We start from the raw sequence: 21,938 nt of genomic DNA on the forward strand, positions 1-21,938 counted from the left end.
AATAGTGCCATGTTCAAAGAGGTGTGCCATCTCCTATTTACAAAAAGGGAGCAACTGAGATTACAAAATAAAGCATAACAAATTGGATTATTTAGAATTCATGTGCTTACTCAAGGGGAAAAATCAGTTTTGGACGACCTTTAGCTATTATGAAGCATTAGATTTGGGACCTTCTGCTATTTTATCTTCAAATTAGGAACTTGTTCAGTTGTGCTTTGTAAGGCCTATATATATATTTTTTTTTTTTTTGGGGGGGGGGGGGGGGGGGGGGTTTCTAATCCTTATTTAATTAAGGCATTACAAACAAATCCCCATGCCCTAGTGTTCTCAATGAATGGTCTTCCATTGAAAAAGGAGAGAGCCAGAAGCGCCCACCCCTCCTTCATTTAAAAGTGTGTTTAAAAATTGTCACACTGTGTATGGTCTATCCATTAAATGACACTGTGGATAGACCTTTTGCCAGTCATATGTGAAATGTATGCACACCTTTGGACTGAAAGGTCAGCATTATGAAAGGTCAGGCATTTACCCTTTTGCGGTGCCTTTCATTGCTCAGCCTTGCGATTTCAACATTTACCTTATGCAGGAAGGCCCGGCAGGGTCCATCACCACAGGATCTCCATTCAGCAACCCGCGGGATCATGCAATTATATTATTGTAGGTTTTATACTGCAGTCTATTGCCAGGATCCTTTCAAGGAGTAGATCAGGCCTTGCCAGAAGTGGCTTGTTACATTTCAGGTTTGTTACATTCAGTTCTTTACTCCCATTTCACATGATCGATACATTGTACCCTATCATTTTCTCTGGTCCCTACACCTTTCAGTTCCATTGGTGAAAGAAAAAGGTGTGTTCTCTACATTTTAATGTGCTTGAAAGAGCTTGAAGCAAGAAGGGAAAGTTGCATTAAAGAAATAACAAAGACCCAAAATGACACAGTTCATCATAACCAGAAACACTGTGAAAGCACAATGAAAGTAGAATGTAAGAATGTCACATTGTGACCAATGCTCATCTGGGAAAGTACTGACAAAGCATCTTATTCTGGCAATATTCTTTCAGATTATTGCAGAATAGTGCAGGCCAACGTCTTGTGAATGGGCAACATTATTACTTTGCATTTGCTTTGTGTGTGGGCAATATCTCAAAGCATTCTCCCCAATAATTCACTAAATCATGTCTTACAAGCTGCATAAATAAATAATATGCGTGTACATTGACAGTGACAGTGACACATTGACAATGAATGCTTCACTGATATTGATAATCTATAAAAGGTCCCAGTTTCCCTTCTTCTGGCAGAGGATTTTCTCTTTTTTCCATATTTCAGTCATACTGGAGAAAGCCCATATGGGAATATTACAAAAAAGGCAACATGATAATTTACAGCTAGGTTTGATCTACTGGCTCAGTTTGTAATATGTGAACCGGTTGCTTCAGTGCAATCTACAGCTTCCATTTTTGTGGTATCTGAAATCATCTACCTATACTGCACACATTCAGATCAGCCCAGCTCAACAGTGCTGCCAAACTATGGGCAATGCCTAGCCAACACTACTCATCCTGTCATGACCAATATTAGTGGGAAAAACTGGCCTCAACCATTTATTTCTGTGTTCTGTGAGTGAGATTATACAGAAGACAGGTTAGGTTAGCAAGTCTATCGCTCTCGTTGGACTGTTAGAGGCTCATTGCAAGGGGCAGGTGATTTCCGCTGAAATCGCAGAGAGCCATAATCAACAGTTTGGCTCAGTTGCATGTTCAAAGCCCCAAATATGAGAATGAGAATGGCAAAGCACTGTTGCTGTTCCAGTTATGACTGTAAAATCATTCATATGCTGCATGTTCTCTACAGTGGATGACCACGAATCACCATTCCCCTCTGGACTAAACCACCACTAATCATTTTCACTATGACAGAGAACACAATGGATATAATTGATTTATTATCCATTTCATTCCCTTCCACGGGTCCAACCACCCGTCAAATGTTGTTTTCACCCTAATTTTGATTAGATCATATTCACAAACATAACCGATGGGTAATAATGTGTGGTCCATACAAGCTGCTTCTATATCCAACTAGTCTCTTTCATGCCTCTCCTCTTTGACTGAGACTGTATAATTACTGCTGTATGCACTGAGCAGAAACTCTTAGCAAGCAAACTTTTTTCTCTATGCTCAATGAAGACATGCACTTCCTCTGCTCTCCTGCTGTGATAAGAAGCATCCCTTAGTAATGGTCAGGGCTCCCTGCGCTGGGTTCGTTGCCGGCATCACAAAGTATCAAACCTCTGCATTGCAGCTGATGACTAAAATATCCTATTGTGCATTGGTGAATGCTAAACCCTTTCCAAATCCTGAAGTGCCTCTAGCAGTCCTCACATATATTCTCTGATGACCAAGGTATTTTTTAAGCTTCCAGTATGCCAGTCCTAATTGGTGGCAGAATGTCCATCCAACTTGACCAGTCTTCCATTCTGGCTTTAGAAGAGCCCAAGGGCTGCTTTCTACTTGCCTTTGTGGGAATCAGGTGTCTTGCACATTAGGCTGCAAACCTACACTGTCACCTGTCTTTCCTGATTTCTCTCAAAAACACAGACCCCCCACCCCCACCCCGCAGTGCCACAGGCTTGCACCAGAGAAGTCTGTTAAATGGAAGTATTTCTTCCATGTTCCATGTTTCCATGTTTGACAAAGCCAGTTTTCAGACTGAAGCAGGATAACTTTTATTTCCACCAAAAATGCTTTTAACTTCTTCGTTAATTGACTGTGGTATCTGAAATATAGCCTAGTTAACTGCAGTGTTGAAAAAAATTAATAATGAGTTTCCAGACTAATTTCACCAAAGATCCTCAGGCTGTGCACTAACTTCTGTAATCCTATACAGTACACATTGATTTTCCAGATCAAAGGGTGATCATTACACATGACAAACTGTAGAGGTTGCCATAATGTCACAATGAGAGACTGGTATACATTTGAATGCATGGCTGCTGAAAATATGTCCTTCCAAGTCACACTTTGTGTATTGCAACCAAAGCAAAGGTGAATAATAACATCAATAAAAAGGTTCTTCAATCTGCTGCCCGGTATCTAAGAAATCTGGACAGCTTATATTATTTAACTTGGAATCTTCCCAAGGAAAAGTATGTGTAGACAAATGGTTCAGAAACCTTTTTAAAGAGCCTAACCTACTGTTGGTGGGCAGATAAAAATAGCTGGTAACAGTATTATGTCAGAAGTTAGCAGACAGAAGAGTGGACCACACTGTCCACTCTGAGAAGCCTGTCCCCATAGCCTTTAAGCCATAGAAAGACAATCAAAATATCAATATTTCAAATTAAACAAACAATGTGTAGCATGCATATACCACTGTTGCAACCTTTTTTTCCAGTTAAAACCAGTTCAATATGTTACCAACAAAAACAAAGCAGGGCCATACAATATATATTATTCTGTCATTTAATATCCATAAACAACTTGCAATGTTGATTACGCACCTACTTGTGACTGTGGTTTCTGTGCTCATATACTTAAATAAGTAAGAGGCATCAAAGCACTTGTTTAAATTACAAATTGAGATGTTTCTGGATTTTTCTGATTTGTCTGTCATTACAAATGAGCAACACAACATAGGGAACGGATAGAAAATGAATTGGATGATAACCACTATTTTTAATGGATTTTTATGTAATAACATTTTTTTCCTCTGACTGCTTGAAAACGCATAGTGATCTTCAATATCTAGATTCAGCAGATGTGGCAATTAAATAATGTGTTCCGTTCCGTTAATGCTGTACTTGGTTTGAAGGTAAATGAGCTGCAGACATACTCCTTGTTAAATTCAGAGCAGGGACATAGTGAATTATCAAGCAGTCAGGCTATGATCCTTCATTAGTGCCTTTGTACTATTGGAGCTAACAAATTACCTAAGCAAAAAAAAAAAAAATCATTCAAACTAAAATATTTCTCAAACCGCACATACCTAATGCTAATAACATGGAAATACTACTACAGAATGAGTGTAATTAGTAAATTTGTTGGTAATTAGTCAAGTCCTTAACTGTCCATGCTTATTAGCATCTTCTATGCAATGTGTAATATGCTAATTTAAGATTTATTTTTTTAATTCCAAGCACATTTCACAATGTAAGCACAACCATGTGTGGGGGACAAACAAACCCTTTCCCCACTGGAAAAGACCCAGCATCAGGTATGCCTTCTAAAATCAAGAAAAACTGCAAACGGCCATTTTAAAGAGTGCTGTGCTGACTGCTGACCCAGTCCATGGTCAGCTGCACCTGAATGTGGTTAATGATAGCACAGCAGAAGTATTGCACAATTATACAGTTTCATGTCAATGTTCATTTAATGTGTTGATAGAATTTTCCATTAAAAAGGATGGGGTGGCTTAGACATAGATATTTTTATTTGTCTCTGTACTGTTTGCCAAAGAGAATATAGTTTGGATGTATGATTTCCTTTGCCTGATTCTCTTTAGCATTTCCCCATGCATTTTAAAAGCATATGTTCATAAAATATTCTGCAGACCAAAATAATATGACATCCTTTGAGCATGAATAGCTCCTGAATCTCCCTTATTTCGCTTCGCAAGAAATGCAATACCTCTTTTGCTAGAAGACAATTTCAAAGGACCATTAATCACTGGGTTTATTTCCTTGCAGAAGGGGTATGTTGGCAGCCAGCAAGGAGAACCCATAGACCTCCAGCCGATAACAGGAGCCCTAGAGCTGAAAGTGAGCTCCTTCACCTGAGCTCACCTGCTGCAGTTTTGCCCCGCATACAATGTTATAAACAAAACGGAGGTACATGTCATGCACGAAAACAACAAGATTTCTCGCTGCAGTCAATACTAGGAACGTGCAATGTGAAAATGTCAATGTGCAAGTCATACTTTGGAAACTCCAAGAATTATATTAGCAAACACAATTTCCGAATTCCAAAACTACTTAAAATGGTTTTGTTTTTTTTAAATAGTCCAGACATTTGTATATAACTTTTGTTATACATTAGAGGAAATTTAAAAATATCGTAACTAAATTATTAAAGGAAAAGTGGATGATAAAATGTCCACGTACATGCAAAGTAGTTGTTACTTTAAAGTTGGGTTGAAGTTTGTGTTGTTATGTTTTACTAGATAGGCGGTGCTGTGAAATATTGTAGTGTAACGTTAGAACTTAGCGTATTATAACTGTGCGCAACCTTTTTTAATCAGTGGGTGTCTTTTTCTTTTCTTTTTTCTTTTTTTTTTTTTTACATTGCAGGCATGCACAGTACGTAAACACAAACAATTAGAAAGAACTCCACTTTCTGCACATTTATAAAAACCCTCTCTTTTCAGCACACAGCCGGGTAGCATCCAGCAATTAAACCATTTTTAATCCAGCTGCTGCTGACAATTAGTAGCTGCACTGCCAAGGAGTGTTACTCACCCCAAGCTTTCTGCTCCGAATTTTCACATATCCTTGCTTCACAATATCATTGAAGTTGGAGGCCATCGCGTTTCTGTCCCCAGACAAAAAGTCCTCTTTTTTGTAGCTGCGAGTCCTTCTTTAGTCAGTCCGGCATTCAGCCCACAGCCTGCTCCGATGACAGCGTTCGAGCAACCGGCTCATTCGGCTCATTCCATTTGAGTCCAGGGAGATACACTCCGTCAGCTGATTTAATTCGAGAAGTGCCGCTTCCTGGATCGCACCATCCTTGATTCAGGACGGGGGTGAAATCATAAAGTCTCCATAGTTTGTAAGATTGTAGTCTTTATGCTCAGTGAACGGACAGAGCGTAATATTCTACTGCCTAAATACAAAATATATACCATATTCCAGCTCTGCCTGTTTTAATAAGCATTCATATATATATATATATATATATATATATATATATATATATATATATATATATATATATATATGCTTATTAAAACTGCCTATTAAATATATATATACACTCACTGAGCACTTTATCAGGAACATTTTTATGTTATTACACCTGCTTATTCACGCAATTATCTAATCAGCCAGTTGTGTGGCAGCAGTGCAAAGCATACAATCATGTAGATACGAGTCAGGACCTTCAGTTAATGTTCACATCAACCATCAGAAAGGGGAAAAAATGTGATCTAAGTGACTTTGACCGTGGAATGATTGTTGGTGGCAGACAGGATGGTTTGAGTATCTCAGAAACTGCTGATCTCCTGTGATTTTCACACACAAAAACACACAGTTAATGAGAGAGGTCAGGGGAGAAGGGCCAGACAGGTGAAAGCTTACAGGAAGGTGACAATAATACAAATAGCCATATATTACAAACAGTGGTTGGCAGAAGAGCATCTCTGAACACACAACGCATCAAAACTATAAATGGAAACTCAGCAGCAGAAGACGTAATAAGTCTAAAATAAGTCTAATGAATACCTAATAAATACCTAATTCATTATAGCTCATATATGTTCTGGTGACACAGCCTGTAATGTATTGAATGCTGTGATTTCAGCATGAACTAGCCTATTACCTGCATTACCTTACAGCAAACAATCTTGATAGCTTTTGTATTATCTAGGATTAACCTGATTTGTAGATGTCAATCTCAGTACAACCTCTTGTCTGTCCATAGTAATCTTCAGCAAGCCAATGTCATTCCAATACATTTCAGTTGGATCTTTATCTGTAGATAAAAGCATGCCTTCTATTTAAAGGCGTACTAAGCAGGATTTTCACCTTGAAAATATTTCTATGATACACTGGCAACCTGTATCTGTGTCACTTCTGCCCAATACCATGCTTGTCTACATGTATTTGTTATTCAAAAACAGTTTGGGCCAGTTCTGGACACTTTTTATTTCTCTAGTGCATCTGAAAAGCAGGTGTATAATAGACTGAACTCATATATTATATGATCCAATAGAAGGAGTAGGGCAAGAGGAGACGTGTATGGTTTGGCTGCTTCATTGGAGCTGGGTTTGCGGGAGATTAGCCTTGGTGGCTAATCATTAAACAGGTGGCTGGTGAGCGTTCGGTAACCTTACAGTAGGTAGCTACCATTATTAGCTTACTAAATTCAGTTTTGTATGTCAGCTGGCTGGCCATGATAGGTAGGTCCCACTACCCAGTACTACTGCTTATATTTTCAGAAGATTCTATCAGCTTATTTCTTCTCCTGGGCAAGGAGCTCATTCCTAAATCCAGAAGACTCCTGAAAACTTAAAAAATAAAAAGGGGCTTGAACCATTCAGATATTTAAGACAGAAAAAATGTATGTCAGAGCATGTACATACATGTACATACATTGTCCACAAAAGTTCACTAAAATACAAAACAATTACAGAATGCCTTATGTTTTTACAGTTTAGTGCCGAATATCTAAGTTCTAAGTAAAGGACCAATCCAGAACTGCTTTATATTTGTGCACAGACTTGATGTCAACAAACATATCATTATAAGAAGCCTTCTCAAGACTATTCATTATGTTATTGAGCCAGACATGTATTATAACATTTGAAATATGACTGTACAAAAAACATTTTAACTGGGACACTGGGATCACCAAGCATGCTCTTGGCATTCCACAGTTCTGTGGGGCACACAGAAACTGGAAAGGGTGGGAGGGACCAGGCAGCAAACCCATGGAAGTAACTGTTAACAGTCTGCAATGTGCATGCACTGCAAAACAGCTTGTTGTCCATTGAATTCAATGTACAAAATCAAGGTGAATTGACGACCAAAGAATATCTCATCCACCTCAAAATCTGACCAGGAGTGGCCGCTAGAGAGTGATAAGACCAATAGAAATGTTTGTTTTAACTACCATCTTAACTTATATAGTGTATTCTACTTCATAGCTACCTATCCAAATAGTGGTGGGAAAAAATGGTTCTGGCCAAAAGCTACCTATCCAAATAGTGGTGGGAAAAAATTCTTCTGGCCCAAAACACCTTTGGCCCACTGTCACATTTTGGAGCATACAAGAGTATGAGCAGAGTGTATTTATCAAACATAAAACCCAGAGTTATTCCAAAAATTGTTATGGGAATGGTTGGTGAGCTTTAAGTTCCCCCACTTTATGCAGCACTTTCTGGCTATAAAAAAAAAAAATTGTTTTAAGGACTGTATCTGCCACATTAAATGCAGTGGGAAATTAGGATGCATGACGCAACCGTTAAAGAGAATGTGGAATGTTTGGCTGACCAAATATTAGTTACACTCCATTTGAGTGTGTGTGTGTGTGTGTGTGTATGTGTGTTTGCTGGTACTGTTCCATGTTAATATTTGAAGGTCAAAAGAAGAGACATAAAAAGTTATACTTCAATGTAGCCACTAAAGTAATGCTAGCACTTCATTGATACCTTAATGAAGGCTTCAGTCTGAGAGATCACTAGTCACAGAACCTTGCCAAGATTGAGACACCAGTTCCAATGCATCAAAAAATATACTTACAAATGACAAAATGGTATTCATTAAACTCAGTGCTGGCCCACAAATTCCAATATACCCGTATCCAACTTCCAACAAATTAATTTATTGGTTTCATATTGGTTTCATCAGTATACCAGACATTGATATTGTTTTCACCCCTTATATCTGTGAAAATAGAGGAGAGAAATAACAGATAAGAGCAATTGTACGCAAAAAATATGAATAATAATGAAAAAAATCACCACAACTTGTAGGCTTACACAGGCTTTCATACTGGCTTTGCAATTTCATTTTTCAAAAACTTGTTCCTTTTAATCTAATACCCAGGCAGGCTCTGGAGAAGCAATCTGCCGGGGCACACAGGCAAAATGACTGAAAATCTTTGGGCTTTCCAACATATCTTCAGAAAATCAATGTTTTAGGCCTTAGGCAGTATTCCAGATGCAGTGCTTGTATTCAAGTGTACCAAGACCAAATATAACAATCACTTTGTCTTATAAGGTCAGCCTCATCAACAAGACACATACAGCACTATAAAAACACTAACTATTCATCATGAAATATCATACATGTATGCAGTGTATCAGTTTCTCATTTAGATACAAAAGCAAATTATATCAATGATATGTACAGCTGAAAATATACAGCTCATATTTTGTGTAAGAAATATACTGTCAGCCACACATAAAGCACACATTTTGGTTTTGCTCTTCCAGCACAGAGCCCAATGTGTGTAAGTCTGCTTTAAGAGTAATGCATGGTGAGCAGTCTTAACATTGTGCGCCCTGCTCCTGCCAAATGGCTGAAGTTAAGCGGGTGTGTGCTTGGTTCTTACTTTGATGGGAGCCCTCCTGAGGAAACTGAATTGCTGTTGGAAGTGATGTTGGTGGGCCAGGAGGGGGCAATCATCACTCTGTTCAAATGACCCAATGCCCCAGTGTAGTGATGGGGACTCTGTCTTTCAGATGAGAGACGGGTAAATTCCCAACCCTGGCTCTTTCAACCTGTCACCAAATCATCCCCTCATTTAATTAGCAAAAAATCTTTCGCTCTCCACCTCGCTGCTATGTGATAAGTGTTCTAGCGCAAAATGGCTGCCGTGCATCACCCAGGTGGGTCCTACACATTGGTTGTGGTCGAGTTCCCTCCTCATTACTGTAAAGCACTTTGAGTGTCTAGAAAAGCAACATATAAATGCAATGAAATTTCTCTATTGTACCTCATGCTTTATTTATTTATTTTATCAGGGTTTTTTTTTAAATGTTATTTATTTATTTTTTACTTTTGTATAATTCCTGTGGGCACCAGGGCCTAAATTCTATTCCATTCTTTGCATGACTAATCATATTAATCAGGAAATCCCATTTCCTCTTGCCTGTGAGCAATTTGTGCTTCCATGAGGTGACTATAAATCGTTGCTGTGAGATTTGTTTTATTATGTGATTGGATCTGTGGGATTAAAAGATTAAATGAGTTGAAAACGAACCAGAAACAGTGTAACCATATATCTCCCTGGATGCCAGTGACAAAAATAAAAACAGTTTTATCCCACAGATCCAAAATTACATTGAAATCTTTAATCCAAGAAGGTGCAGGAAGCAGCAATGGTGATGGTAATGTTAATGTGAAAAGTCAAATGCTATGTATTACATGAAAAGATGGTGCAGATATGTTGTATAGATATAAGGGGTTTGCCTTGGTACTGCTAAAACATTGAGCTGTGGGACGTTATAGAACAAAATAAACAATGTGTTTAGGTGAGAAATACTTTTCTTAAATATAATCACTTTTATGTACCTGTGTGCAGTGTTCGTGTGTGTGTGCTTGCATGGTGCATGTATGTGTGCGTATGTGTGTAATGATCTTGGTCTGCAATAGAAAGCAAACAGTATTATCCATCCAGAATTGACATTCTTATCCCCATAGGTCATTAAAGACTATTCAGATTTCCTGATGGAAGATTCCATTTGCTTTAATGATTTATTTTCTATCAAAAAAGCAGATATTTTCTAGCCTGTGCAGGGAAGGATGGAGAAGAAAGGCAGGGTGTATTCACTGTAGTGTGGATGATTGGCACTTTGAGAACTATTATTTGTCAAGTGTCAGCATGTACTGAAGGCAAAAACACAATACTTGTGTTTTCACTTTGTTTTCTGTTTGTTATGCTCTCAGAAAGCTTCGCCAAACAAACAAGTCAACTATTGTAGCTGTTGGTTTTCTCCTGGGGAGTCTATACATATTGTGAACTTGTCACAGTTTTTCTTCATCATCACTGTGTATTACGTTGGAATATTGTATTATTCCTTTTTTCTTGCTTAGGCAATGTTGCACCACGGGCTGTATGTATTCAACATCGGGTTTGTGATTGTCATTAATGTACTGTATGTATAATGCCACATACTATATGTATAAATATACGTTTTTTTATTTCATAATATTACAGAGTCAGTCAGGGAACTACTTGAGTATTCTACCCATTTGACACAATTCTGTTCAATCTGTTAGGTGTATGTCTTGCCAGTTTTCTCCCATTTCAGTTTCTGAATGTGTTCAGAAAAAGTTTACCAAAGAAAGTGCTGACTCATCAATGGATATTCAGTTCTCCCTCCATAAAAGTGAGTTTGGAAGAAGTATTATGTTGGAAGTGCCCACGGCCAAAGATTTGGGCAGGCCTGGTTTAAATGTCTGTTACTGTATAATGAATCTGTACATTCATCTAAAGCAAACTTGAACTCTAAATGGTACAGCGTTAAACATGAGACCTTTCTACAAATTTTAAAGCAATATTGCTTTTTATTTTCATTTTTTACTTTTTATAAATTATAATAAAGGAAAAAGGCCCCGTGGGAACCCTTTTGGATTATTCTCTGTTACTTTTTAAAAGGATGATTACTAAGGCCCAGACCCAGGTGCTTTATTTGTTAGGGTTTCAATGCGTCAGGTCAGACTTTTTATTCTGAAGTAACTCCATGCCTTCTAAATTAAAACCGCAGTGGATGTTCTGTCTGGTGTTCCATGGGTTCCTCTAAGCAGTTGTCCAAGGATGTCAGGATGAAGATGGCTAATTTCCACCAAGAGGAGAAGGCTACAGAAATACTCTCTCAAAGTCTCAAACTACCTATTTCCACTGCAGGAACCTTATTAGATAATAAGATAAATGCAACAGTTTATGTCAAGGCAAGGTCTGGAAGATCTGAGATCTGAAATCTCAGATAGAATGGCCCGATACTTGGTGAGAAATGCTCAGAAGTATCCACACATCAATTCAAGAGGAATCTTGCTTTAAAATGAGAGGAAATGTGTCCTGTTTAACGTGTCCTGTTATACCATTTAGAGGTCAGGTTCTGACCTTTGTATAACTTTGAATGTTTGCACACCACTGTATACAGGTATACGCTGAATCCAGGGCTTCAAACAATGAGAAGCCCATGCTCCTTACACGGAGGAATGACCTTATATGGTTACAATTCCTGTTATTTCTTTTTTCTTGTTTACACTTAAAATGCTATCATTTTTTAACTGTCCAATATTTCAATGTCAAGTGTTTCCAGAACGGATACGTAAATGCTTTTTTTCCCCAGAAGCCCTGCTCAACCCCGAAGGCAAGGACTCTTCAACCAGAGAATACTTTGAAAAAAGGGTGGTTGCTGGAAGCTATGCATTGTGACATTTAGCTATAATTGCATTTGGACTATGGGTGTACTGTATACGGCAATACCTTCTATGCAGCTGTAAGAGATGAACATTTGGTGATGTTTTACATAGTTAAGAGACAATAGACAGTCTTGAGACCAGGAACATTTACACAATGTCATAGCAATGACAGTTGCAGTCTGAGGTCAAATAATCACTGGTGCTCAATTGGGCAATTTATCAATGATTGACCTGATGGTGGTTGCAATCTGTTATATATGTTATGCATCGGGACCCAATTCCTCAGTGACCTCTGTGATTAATATTGCAATCTTGGTTATGCTCTCAAAGAAACTCAACACCTATTACATCATGCAATGAGGTTTGTCATTGATGTATACTTGTATGCAGCCGCATGTAACATTAGGGTGAACTGTAGATGCATATGAGTAGCCAAGCTAAGAAAGAAGCCAGATTTGACAGTTTTTAACCTTGTTTCAAGCTTTCATTTGCAAGTGTTCTATACGGGGCCTTGTTTTATAGTATGGTCCACTGCTTTGGGTGGTTTTCCTGCCAATATGATTTAGTAGACATTCAATTACACCACCCAGATAAATAATGAATTGCTCCAAAACAGAAAATCTGAACACCTAGCCATTGCTTTGTAAGCCATTTATGTGTGAGAATGCAGGCAGAATTATGGTAATAGTCCCTGGTTCCCTCAGCAGCTTAATAGGACTGCACATCAGCGTGATCTCTAAATGGGCACATTGGGCCCGGGTTTGATGAAATGGCAGTGTCTCTGGGATCACAGGCAGAAAGCACAGGGGAGCATCAGCAGCCAGCTCTCTGCCTCCGTTGAGAGGACACTGCCAGTATGTGTCATTGTGGGAGAGCTCTGAGGGGACAGAGGGTGGCAGGTTTTCACAATTTACATGGGACAGTTCATTGGGAAATATGGTTTGGGGGCTTCTTTGTCCTTTACATCTGAGTAATCATAAGGAACTTGGGCTAACTCTTCAAGATACAGTAATAAATGTGTGGATGTGTGTGTGTGTGTGTGCATGCGCGCATGTGTGTGTATATGAGTGTGTGTGTGTGTGTGTGTGTGTGTGTGTGTGGCATTCCTGACCCCCCCTCTCCAACACAATCAGATGCAATGGCAGATACTAGCTGCAGTAGCAGAGGTTTCTTGGGATGGCTGGCCACAGATGAAAATCTACAGAGAACAGTGTCTCATTATTTCTGAACTATTCTTAGTTCCTCCTCTCCTCTAGTAAATATCTCTTTTTATTTATCTGTTCCACATGAGTGGAAATCTAATACACAGTGGTGTGTTTTATTTCTTGTATTGATAAGTGTTACATAAAGTGTTGACTCAAAATGGATTTAATATGATTCAGATTTTGTCCATAACATGAAAACAGGATTTTGATGTCTGTAAATGTGAGGTCTTCAATACTTTCCTTCAATACTTCAATACTTTTTACACTAAATGTTATTTTTTTTAGACAAAATGCATATTTGTGTGTGGGAGGGGGATATGGAGAAGGAACAGCCAACCCTGCTGAGTCATATTCAGTAGGGTTGTGGGCCACATATTGCTAATCCCTTGATTTACTGTATCTTATTTTTTTATGCAGCACTTTTCCAACGTTGTGTTCAAAGTGCTTTCCAAAAAATATTATGACAAAAATCATACAGAATAAACTTACAGAGAAATGCTGTTTACCAATATATTTAACACAATGAAAGCAATAGAAACAGAAAGCAATATTATTCCAAATAAATGGAAAAATATTCAAATGAATACAATAAATAAGACCACAGCAGGTTACATACAATCAAAAGCAAATTGGTCATGCATGTACACAAATGAAAGAGTGTTTTTGAAGATCTTTGAGGACTGCTGTGATTGAAACACCACTTACATCTGTGTTAGATATCTGCGATTAATAATATACTTGAAACTACGGAAATGTGTTCATTGTTTTGATCATGTTTACCCATTAGGTTCCTTTATCTGTGCACGTTTGGCTAAGCATCTCAGTATCTGCTCAAGGGGTATGTTCCAGAAGGTAAAGAAGCTGGGTGATAAATGTGGGTTTATTCTCTCAGCAACCAGCTGGGCACAAAGTTTTTCCCTGAGGTCAGTCCAAAGTTTTTCCCCACATTTGCTTATCTGTTACAATCAGTGTTATAAAATGGCTAAATTGTATGTACTGTATACAGCATGGTCAGAAAAAAAGAAGCATATTATTTGTGCCCTTACAGCATTCAGTGGGTTAAAGATCCTTAAATATAAATCCAGTGACAGCCATGCAACTAAGCAAAGATAAAATGGAAAGCGATAATGTTATGGTCTTTAGTTCACACCTGGACTATAAGATGACTATTTGCATCACCAAGGTAGACTTTCAAAAGATACCCTTTCAGAAATCCAGAATGAACCGGGCTATGAAGATGTGCCTTGTTGCTTTGATTCTAATAGGGGAAAAAATAAAAATCAAAGCATGCGAAGCAAATTAAAGTCACGGTCAATTAAATTGAGGAAAGATGAAACGGTTGCAGATTCCTCTGATGGTCTGCACTCACAATGGGAGAGGTAGCTTCCTCTCTTCTCATTTTAACTTGAACAGACTGTACGGCAACCAGTGAATGCTGTGTGTGTAAATAATTTCTGCTAAGGGAACACAATGTTAGCTCCAGCAGTTTGAGTACTGCACCGCAAACTCTATGACACCAGTCTCCACTTAAACCATAAGCTGCATTCTTGTTGCAAAATGGCCTTCAAAATTATCTTCTTCTGGGCCATCCCTGAAGGCCCAGACTTTTCTTTCTCAATCATGATTTATATTATTGTTATCATGTCATTAGACAAGGAAAATTATCCAGAGCTGGGGAAAGTCTCCTTTAGAGGGCGGTGTTGTCATGTGAGTTTTTAAATGATGTCTTAACAATAAAGCCTACGCATCGGCATGTAAAAATACAATGCATGTATAAGATATTTTACCTCGCAAATTGATGGTAACTGCTTTGCATATTTGATAAGTTTCGCAGAAACATTCCCTGGTTGCATAATTAATTGCCACTGTAGAAGTTGCTGCTGAGGAGTCATTCATTTCTCAATATACTGTAACTCCAATACAAGGGTATACAACCATGAAATCAAATCAAATTGACAAAAGGGACTGGCATCATATTATTAGGAACAAAAATGAAAACTTGATTGATCAGAGAAAAATGTATATTATGGATTTATTTATTTGTATTTTTATATTTTTCACTTTCTCTCTTTTTCAAATTCTCTATCAACTAAATCTTATTGGCCTGTTTATTTAATCTGACAGTTTTAATAAAAAAAACTGTTATGACAGGGGGTGGGAGTTGGAGGGGGTGAGGGTGTGGACATGGGGAAAAAATATAAAGTGAATACCTTCTGCAAACAGAAAAAGGTCAGAAATGACGTAGGGTGGGGAAAGCCAGGCGATGTAGCTATTATGTGGGTAAGGTCTATTTTTACCATTGCAGTATGTGCACTCAATGCTACCAACCTAAACACTCAAATAAATAATTAGAGTTGGATGAAATTGGTTTTCCTAACAGTTTTTATAACACACTGCCCAGACAACATTACGTTAAAATAAAAGTCGTGTGAAGATGACATTATATCTCTTTGACAGTTCTATTTGGTTCTAACTGCTGAGTGTTGGTTTCATGCATTTGCTGAATTCATGCTGAATTTAAACAAGATGGATAAACTGAGATGACATTGCTCATGGATTTACATGTATTGATACATGCCCACAAATTGTACATACCCATAATATCATTTAGTTTCCATGTGTTCTTTTGTAGTCTCCAAATGTCCTTTTTGGAAAACTGCCTAGACATAGCTTGGAAAAAACTATGCAGAATGCTAATTTTTGTTGATATTGTCATCAAATTTGAAAGGGTTGTGGCTGTGGCTCCATCGTGGCTCAAAGTGCATCAGGCACACCCCCAAAAATCTGCATCCACTCAAAATCAAAAAGTGTTTTCAGTGAAAGAAAAAGGGAATAATTAAGTTTTGGGTAATTCAAACCCCAAAGGATTACCTTTCAGAAGAGACTGAAGAGAATATGATTATGCCTGTAGTCAAAAATGTTCAAGAATAGTGATCATTTTGAGTATGACATTTTCAAGCTTGTGTTAAGAAAAGGGCCAATACTTAAGGGGTTAAACTGATGTTTTTTAGTTAGATTCAATATTATTCCTTCTTTTGTCGCTGATGACCTAAACTGTATTCCTATATTAGCTGCACATTTATTTTATTCAAGACCCTCACCTGATTTTGCTCTGTGGTTCTTCCAGATCACACATTTGGAGACTTTTGGAGGAAATTACAACTGACAGTCTACATTTTAACCTCATACTTTATCTACATAATGATGCATGTACTGTATGCATGTATGTATGTCTGCATGCATTGACACTGTAATGCAATGGTCAAAAATACATGTGTATGTGTATGCATGGCTTGTGTATGTGTAAGAATGTACACAGCATGTCAAATCTATCCCCTCTACTGAAGTCCATCTGTGAACACTGTAATGTCCTGGCTGATCAGGAAAAGTATGTATTTGTATTGTCAATTCTCTACACATTCTAACCTATTGTCTGTACAAATATTGCTTTAGATATCATGTATACTTTATAAATATTAACTGATATTAAAACAGCCAGACACGCCATCATTTCTTTCCCACAGCATTTGTACAATATCTTTCTTTTTAATTGTTTATATTCACATGTATGTTCTTAATTCTGTTGAGCTCAGCTGTGTTTTGATAGAGGAAATGTAGGTTGCCTTACAGCATATTTAGGTTAGTATGTCTGGATGTTTGCCAAAATGTTACTGTAGGTTTCAAAGATCTGGAAATATATAATTTTACTTGGAAGTACTGAACCATGGCAGAATATTCAATAGTGTCCTGAGAATATGATTCTAGAAAGACTGAAATTATTTTAGCAAGTAATTGCCAATACATGCACACTGAGTAGGTCAGAGTAGTAAGCTCGATATGAAAGAGTAGGTGGATTTGTAAAAAATAATATATTAAATATTTGTAACAAATAATGTCCTTGAAATTGTTTAAAGCAACAAAAACAAGGTACATACATTTATTTGACATTTCTACTGCAGCATATTTCTATTAGTAAGTGAAAATCTGGTGTTGAGAAAGAAATAAAACCATTATATATAATAGTTTACATTCTCATAACAGATAACTGATACTACACTGTATTATATTCTTTAGCTCATTACTCAGACAGCATGTTGGTTAGTTATATTTTCCATGGTCTTGCTTATTCAAACTAGGAAGATTTTCACGGAGAACCACAAAAGAATTATACGAGTACTAGCATCCAATTGATGAGCTGAGGAATGACTATCCAAAAAATGCACATCAACAAGGAGAGCTTGAGGAAGTGAGTGAAAGGGCCCACAGATAAACTCAAATAATGGATCACTGTCTGTCTGTGTAATGAAATATTGATGCAATGGGATATCCAGAGCAATGACATACACATGCCATAGGACCCGACTTTGCACTCTGGTTTTCTGCAGAGAGGGTGAAATTAGGACATCCAATCAAATCCCTATTTCATTTCACAGGCAATGATGAAAATTATTTAGAGCTAGAGTTTGGGGATATGATATAAAATATGTATGGCATATCCGTTAATTTGTTCAAACAATATCGATTGATGAAAAATAAATTGTGTAAGCTTAGCCTGAATATTCTATAATAGTTTATTTTAACTGCTTGTTGAAAGTGATGCATTTTCTTTCAAATGTGCACAATGGAAAACCAAGTCAGTGCACTAAGGGTCAGTTTCTGAGTTTCCTCCTGTGGTAAATCTGTGCTCATAATACTGAATCTGCGCTGAAACAACACTTCTGCACCAGAGATGTCTGCAAGAGCTGGCTCTAAAATGAACACACCCGAACCAAAGGTCCCAGCTAGTATCAATCAGCTCTAGAGTTTCTGCAATGACTGCGTTCATCAGTTTCATGGAGACAAAAAAGGCTTCATTAGATTTTCAAAAGTTAACGACATTTCTTATTTTAATTAACCTTGAGAGAAAAAAAGGTAACTCGCTGACATATATGGTTCTCTATTGTAATGTATATTGCTTAATCTGTACCCTTTTTTAGATCCATAAATAAGTACACTACAGTCATAAAGCTTGAGATGCATTGGAAACCAAACAGTAGCACTACAGTACTTCTAGTCTTCTACTATTTACTGTGGAAACAAATTGTGGCATTTTAGATATTTTTTCTGTCTGATATGTATCTGAATGCATATCTTTCTCCAGTGAGTCATCATGCCCTGAACAGGCACAAATATTTGTAGTTTCATTAATGTCTTAGCTTTGGCTGCCCTGTAATGGATTGACAAGCTGTCCAGGGTGTATTCCTACCTCTCACAAACTGTGTGCTTGTAAAGCCCTGGGTAGATAGATGGATGCATGGATGGATTGGTCTCATTTTGTCTGCCACATAATCTACAGCTTTCACTTTAATAGTCTCTAAAAATGTGTGTCCTAAATTAAACTTCAATGTTTAGATTTGGTGCTTGAAAATGTTTACATTGATATTTGAAATTATTATTTTAGATTTTACTATTGTAATGCTTTGTCTTTGCTACCTCCATGAGACAAACAAATAAAGGTCAAATAAAGGTTAAACAAAGAACAAATAATGGACTGTTAAGGAGAATAAAAGAAAGATGTGCATATTATCAAAAGAGGACTTAAACCTTAACTCTACCTCATATTTTCTGCCTTGGAGTGTTACTCAATGCTTCCGTAATATAGAGGTCTAGTTGCCCTGCAAACAATTATGTCAATTGTTAAAATATCGACACAAATGTTTTATTATGGAAGCACAGAGTGACACTCTATGGGAAAATATACATGGTAGAGAAGCTTTAAGTCCCCTGTTGATGATATGATCATCAGCAGAGTCTGTATGCAGTAAAATCAAACCTTTATACTGTATATCGCCTTGTCCGGTTCGATTATAGAATCGCTCATTTTTACAGATATAGGTCACTGTTTTGTATTCCAAATGTCACTCTGATACCACTCAAGCATTTCTGCTCTTGTGTCTGTTTACTCTAGCTTTACTGAAGCCAGCCCAGAGGTTTAACAGCACTACTACCTGACACAAGGAGAATATTGCCCATTCTATTGGCACGTAGCCACTTGCATTTCAGTTTGTTTTAAGTAGCTCTTACATATGGTGCACATCTGAGGCCAGTGCGTATACAGGCTCCCACTGACGTCCGTCAAAAGAATGCATCATTGGTTTTCAACAATGCTTGAGTCTAAAAAATAAACAGACATTATTTTATGTATGTTTTGCACGTGAGTACTTTAAGTCATACATTTTATGTGTTCCCCGTCTTTATTTTTACAGACACAGGGCTGTGTTTTGGTGAGAGCTAACTCCTTCATTCCAATGACCTTTCAGATGCCCCCCTGGATGGGCAGTTGTTAGAACACAATGGGCATCCATTAAAATTGCAGTTGATTTTGCTGCACATTGAGCTAACACCACACAGGCAATGTGCTCCCACCATGGTTTTTCCTGAGCTAAAGCAGTGACTCAGCGAGTCTTTGGAATGTAAAAAATGAGTTTCAGATGTTTGGCCTGGTCAGCTGGTATATGGCTACACAGCCTTCAAAACGTCAACACACTCTTTGCAGGATGTTGCTTTATAGATATAAGAAAGCACCCTCGTTGGCCTACATTATGGTCATTGCATTGACTTCACACAGGACATGACATACATATCTGCGGGCAGAGCAGCAGAACTGAGAGTTCTCATACTGGGGGAGGTTAAGGAGGCCTGTAGGCTGCTGAGTTGTTTCCCTAATAAGTGTGCAACATTTCACTAAAATGTCTGACATTTCTGGATCTTAGTTCACGTGGTCAACAATTACTGTTAGCAATGCATGATAAGACACTTGTGGGCCGATATTTGTCTGGGCATGTTGCCCAGTGCTGATGTTAAATTTCCACATTGATAGAATAAGTACATGAGCACACACATCGGCTCACAAAGGAATATGTAACTGTTAATATTTTAGCTTAATTTATTGAAGATAGCATGTGAGAGAGCGGAAAAGCCTATGCATAGCTTTGCTTGTGGGTTCGTAAAAATGACAAATGAAAAATAGAAAATAAATTAAAGTTCAGATGACGATATATACTACTTTCAGCGCAATATTTTGACTAGATTACATGGTGCATGTATGGCATATCATCATATCAACCATCATATTGGCCATCATCTTATCATTCGACCAATAGAGACTCAAAACCGACACTGTTGATAAAGCAGGTTTAGCTTTCGCCTTCGCCTCACATCATTGATCTGCTTCCCGTGTTATATGATCTCAGAGGAGCAGAAGAAGCATTAACACAGCGAGTCTCCTCCTCCCAAGCTGTCCTGATATCATTTGCCTGAGGGGGCTTGTCTGAGATGCAATAAATATGTGTGCAGTGACTCCGCACCTCCCGGGCAAGTGTATCAGTCTCCTGTTGAGAGAAGCGCCCCAGACAGCGCGACTAACTTTGTGCTTGTTCTTCATCAGACATGACAAATTTGTCGGTTAGCTATGATGTTAACACACTGGTGTTAACCGGGAAAAAGTAGCCCATCTGATTGGTCCTAATGAAACCCAGCCCCCACCACACCCGAAGGTAATGTATTCACCTTAAGCCAACCTCTTTTCATACTATGAGGCAGTTCACTTCCGTCTCTGCTCACCAAATCCAGTTGGACAGGACTTAGTTTTCCACTTCCCTGAATTGGCACTAGCATCTTAAAGCCTGGATGATGCAAGCAAAGGACACCGTGTACTCCTCTGTGCTGTCCTTGGGAGATTTTTGTATAATGTACTATATAACTTAATGTATAACTGACATATAACAAAACAACATTTCTAAACAAATATTCAAACCTTTTTGAACTGAAAAACCTTTATCCATTAGAGGAGTTAATATGCAGAATGAAACTTATTGTTGTGTATTTTTATTGTTAGGTTCATTGAACTAAAGTGTGTCTTTTCTGTCAATATAAAAAAAAATATTTTTTTTATGAGAGAAAGTAGACACAGAAAAAAGATGTTTGGCGGCTTGGAAAAATATTGAAAAGGAACAGACAATAAAAAGCAATGCACCGTGGTGTGTTTTTATTTTGAAGCAGCAAGAGACTTAAGCCTTCACTGTGCAAAGAACAGTGCACCCAGCCTAATCTGATGACATACTGTATAGTTTATAGTCAAATCGGTTTTTTTTTTGTGAGGCCTACCCATTTTCATCTCTGGAAAAAAGTTTAAAATCTTATTGTAGATTTATTTCCTTGTGGTCAAAGTGTGAAAAGTAATTGAAAAAGAAGAGGAAACTGTTAGATTTGCAACAACTGAACTTTTGGCTTTCAGGAGGTACACAGGCTGAAATAGTTTAAAATGCACTCAGATAATCGAAACATGAAATGCTGTGACCCAGCTTTCACCCACTCTTGTGTGTACAACATGTTTGGAATGCAGAGTGTGGAAGGACGCCAGCGTTACCCCCGAGTGCGAGTGCGAGCTAAGTGACTGTTTTCTGTTGAGATTTGGATCATATGAGGGCTTCAGAAACAATAGCAGCTTTTGCACTGTCTTTGACCCTAAATATTTCATCTGTAATGGCTGTAAAACAGACCTTTTGAAACATCTCTAGCCAACTACTAAACACTGCTCAGTAATGTGCATGGGTTGATGCTGAATAGTTTCAACATGTTATTTTCCCCTACATTTTCCATTTTTA

At 37.8% G+C, this 21,938-nt stretch overlaps 1 protein-coding gene across 1 annotated transcript in view; it reads right to left on the reverse strand.

The window, feature by feature from the left end:
* dok6 (docking protein 6) overlaps positions 1-5,647 on the reverse strand; it is a 61,578-nt gene extending 55,931 nt beyond the window's left edge. Inside the window, exon 1 of the mRNA XM_061240089.1 lies at positions 5,456-5,647. Coding sequence (XP_061096073.1) covers positions 5,456-5,521 — 66 coding nt within the window. The 5' untranslated portion in view covers positions 5,522-5,647. The remainder of the gene's footprint in view (positions 1-5,455) is intronic.
* Between the last annotated feature and the right edge of the window lie 16,291 nt (positions 5,648-21,938).

Source organism: Conger conger, chromosome 4 (genome assembly GCF_963514075.1).
Source record: "Conger conger chromosome 4, fConCon1.1, whole genome shotgun sequence".
Classification (NCBI taxonomy): Eukaryota; Metazoa; Chordata; class Actinopteri; order Anguilliformes; family Congridae; genus Conger; species Conger conger.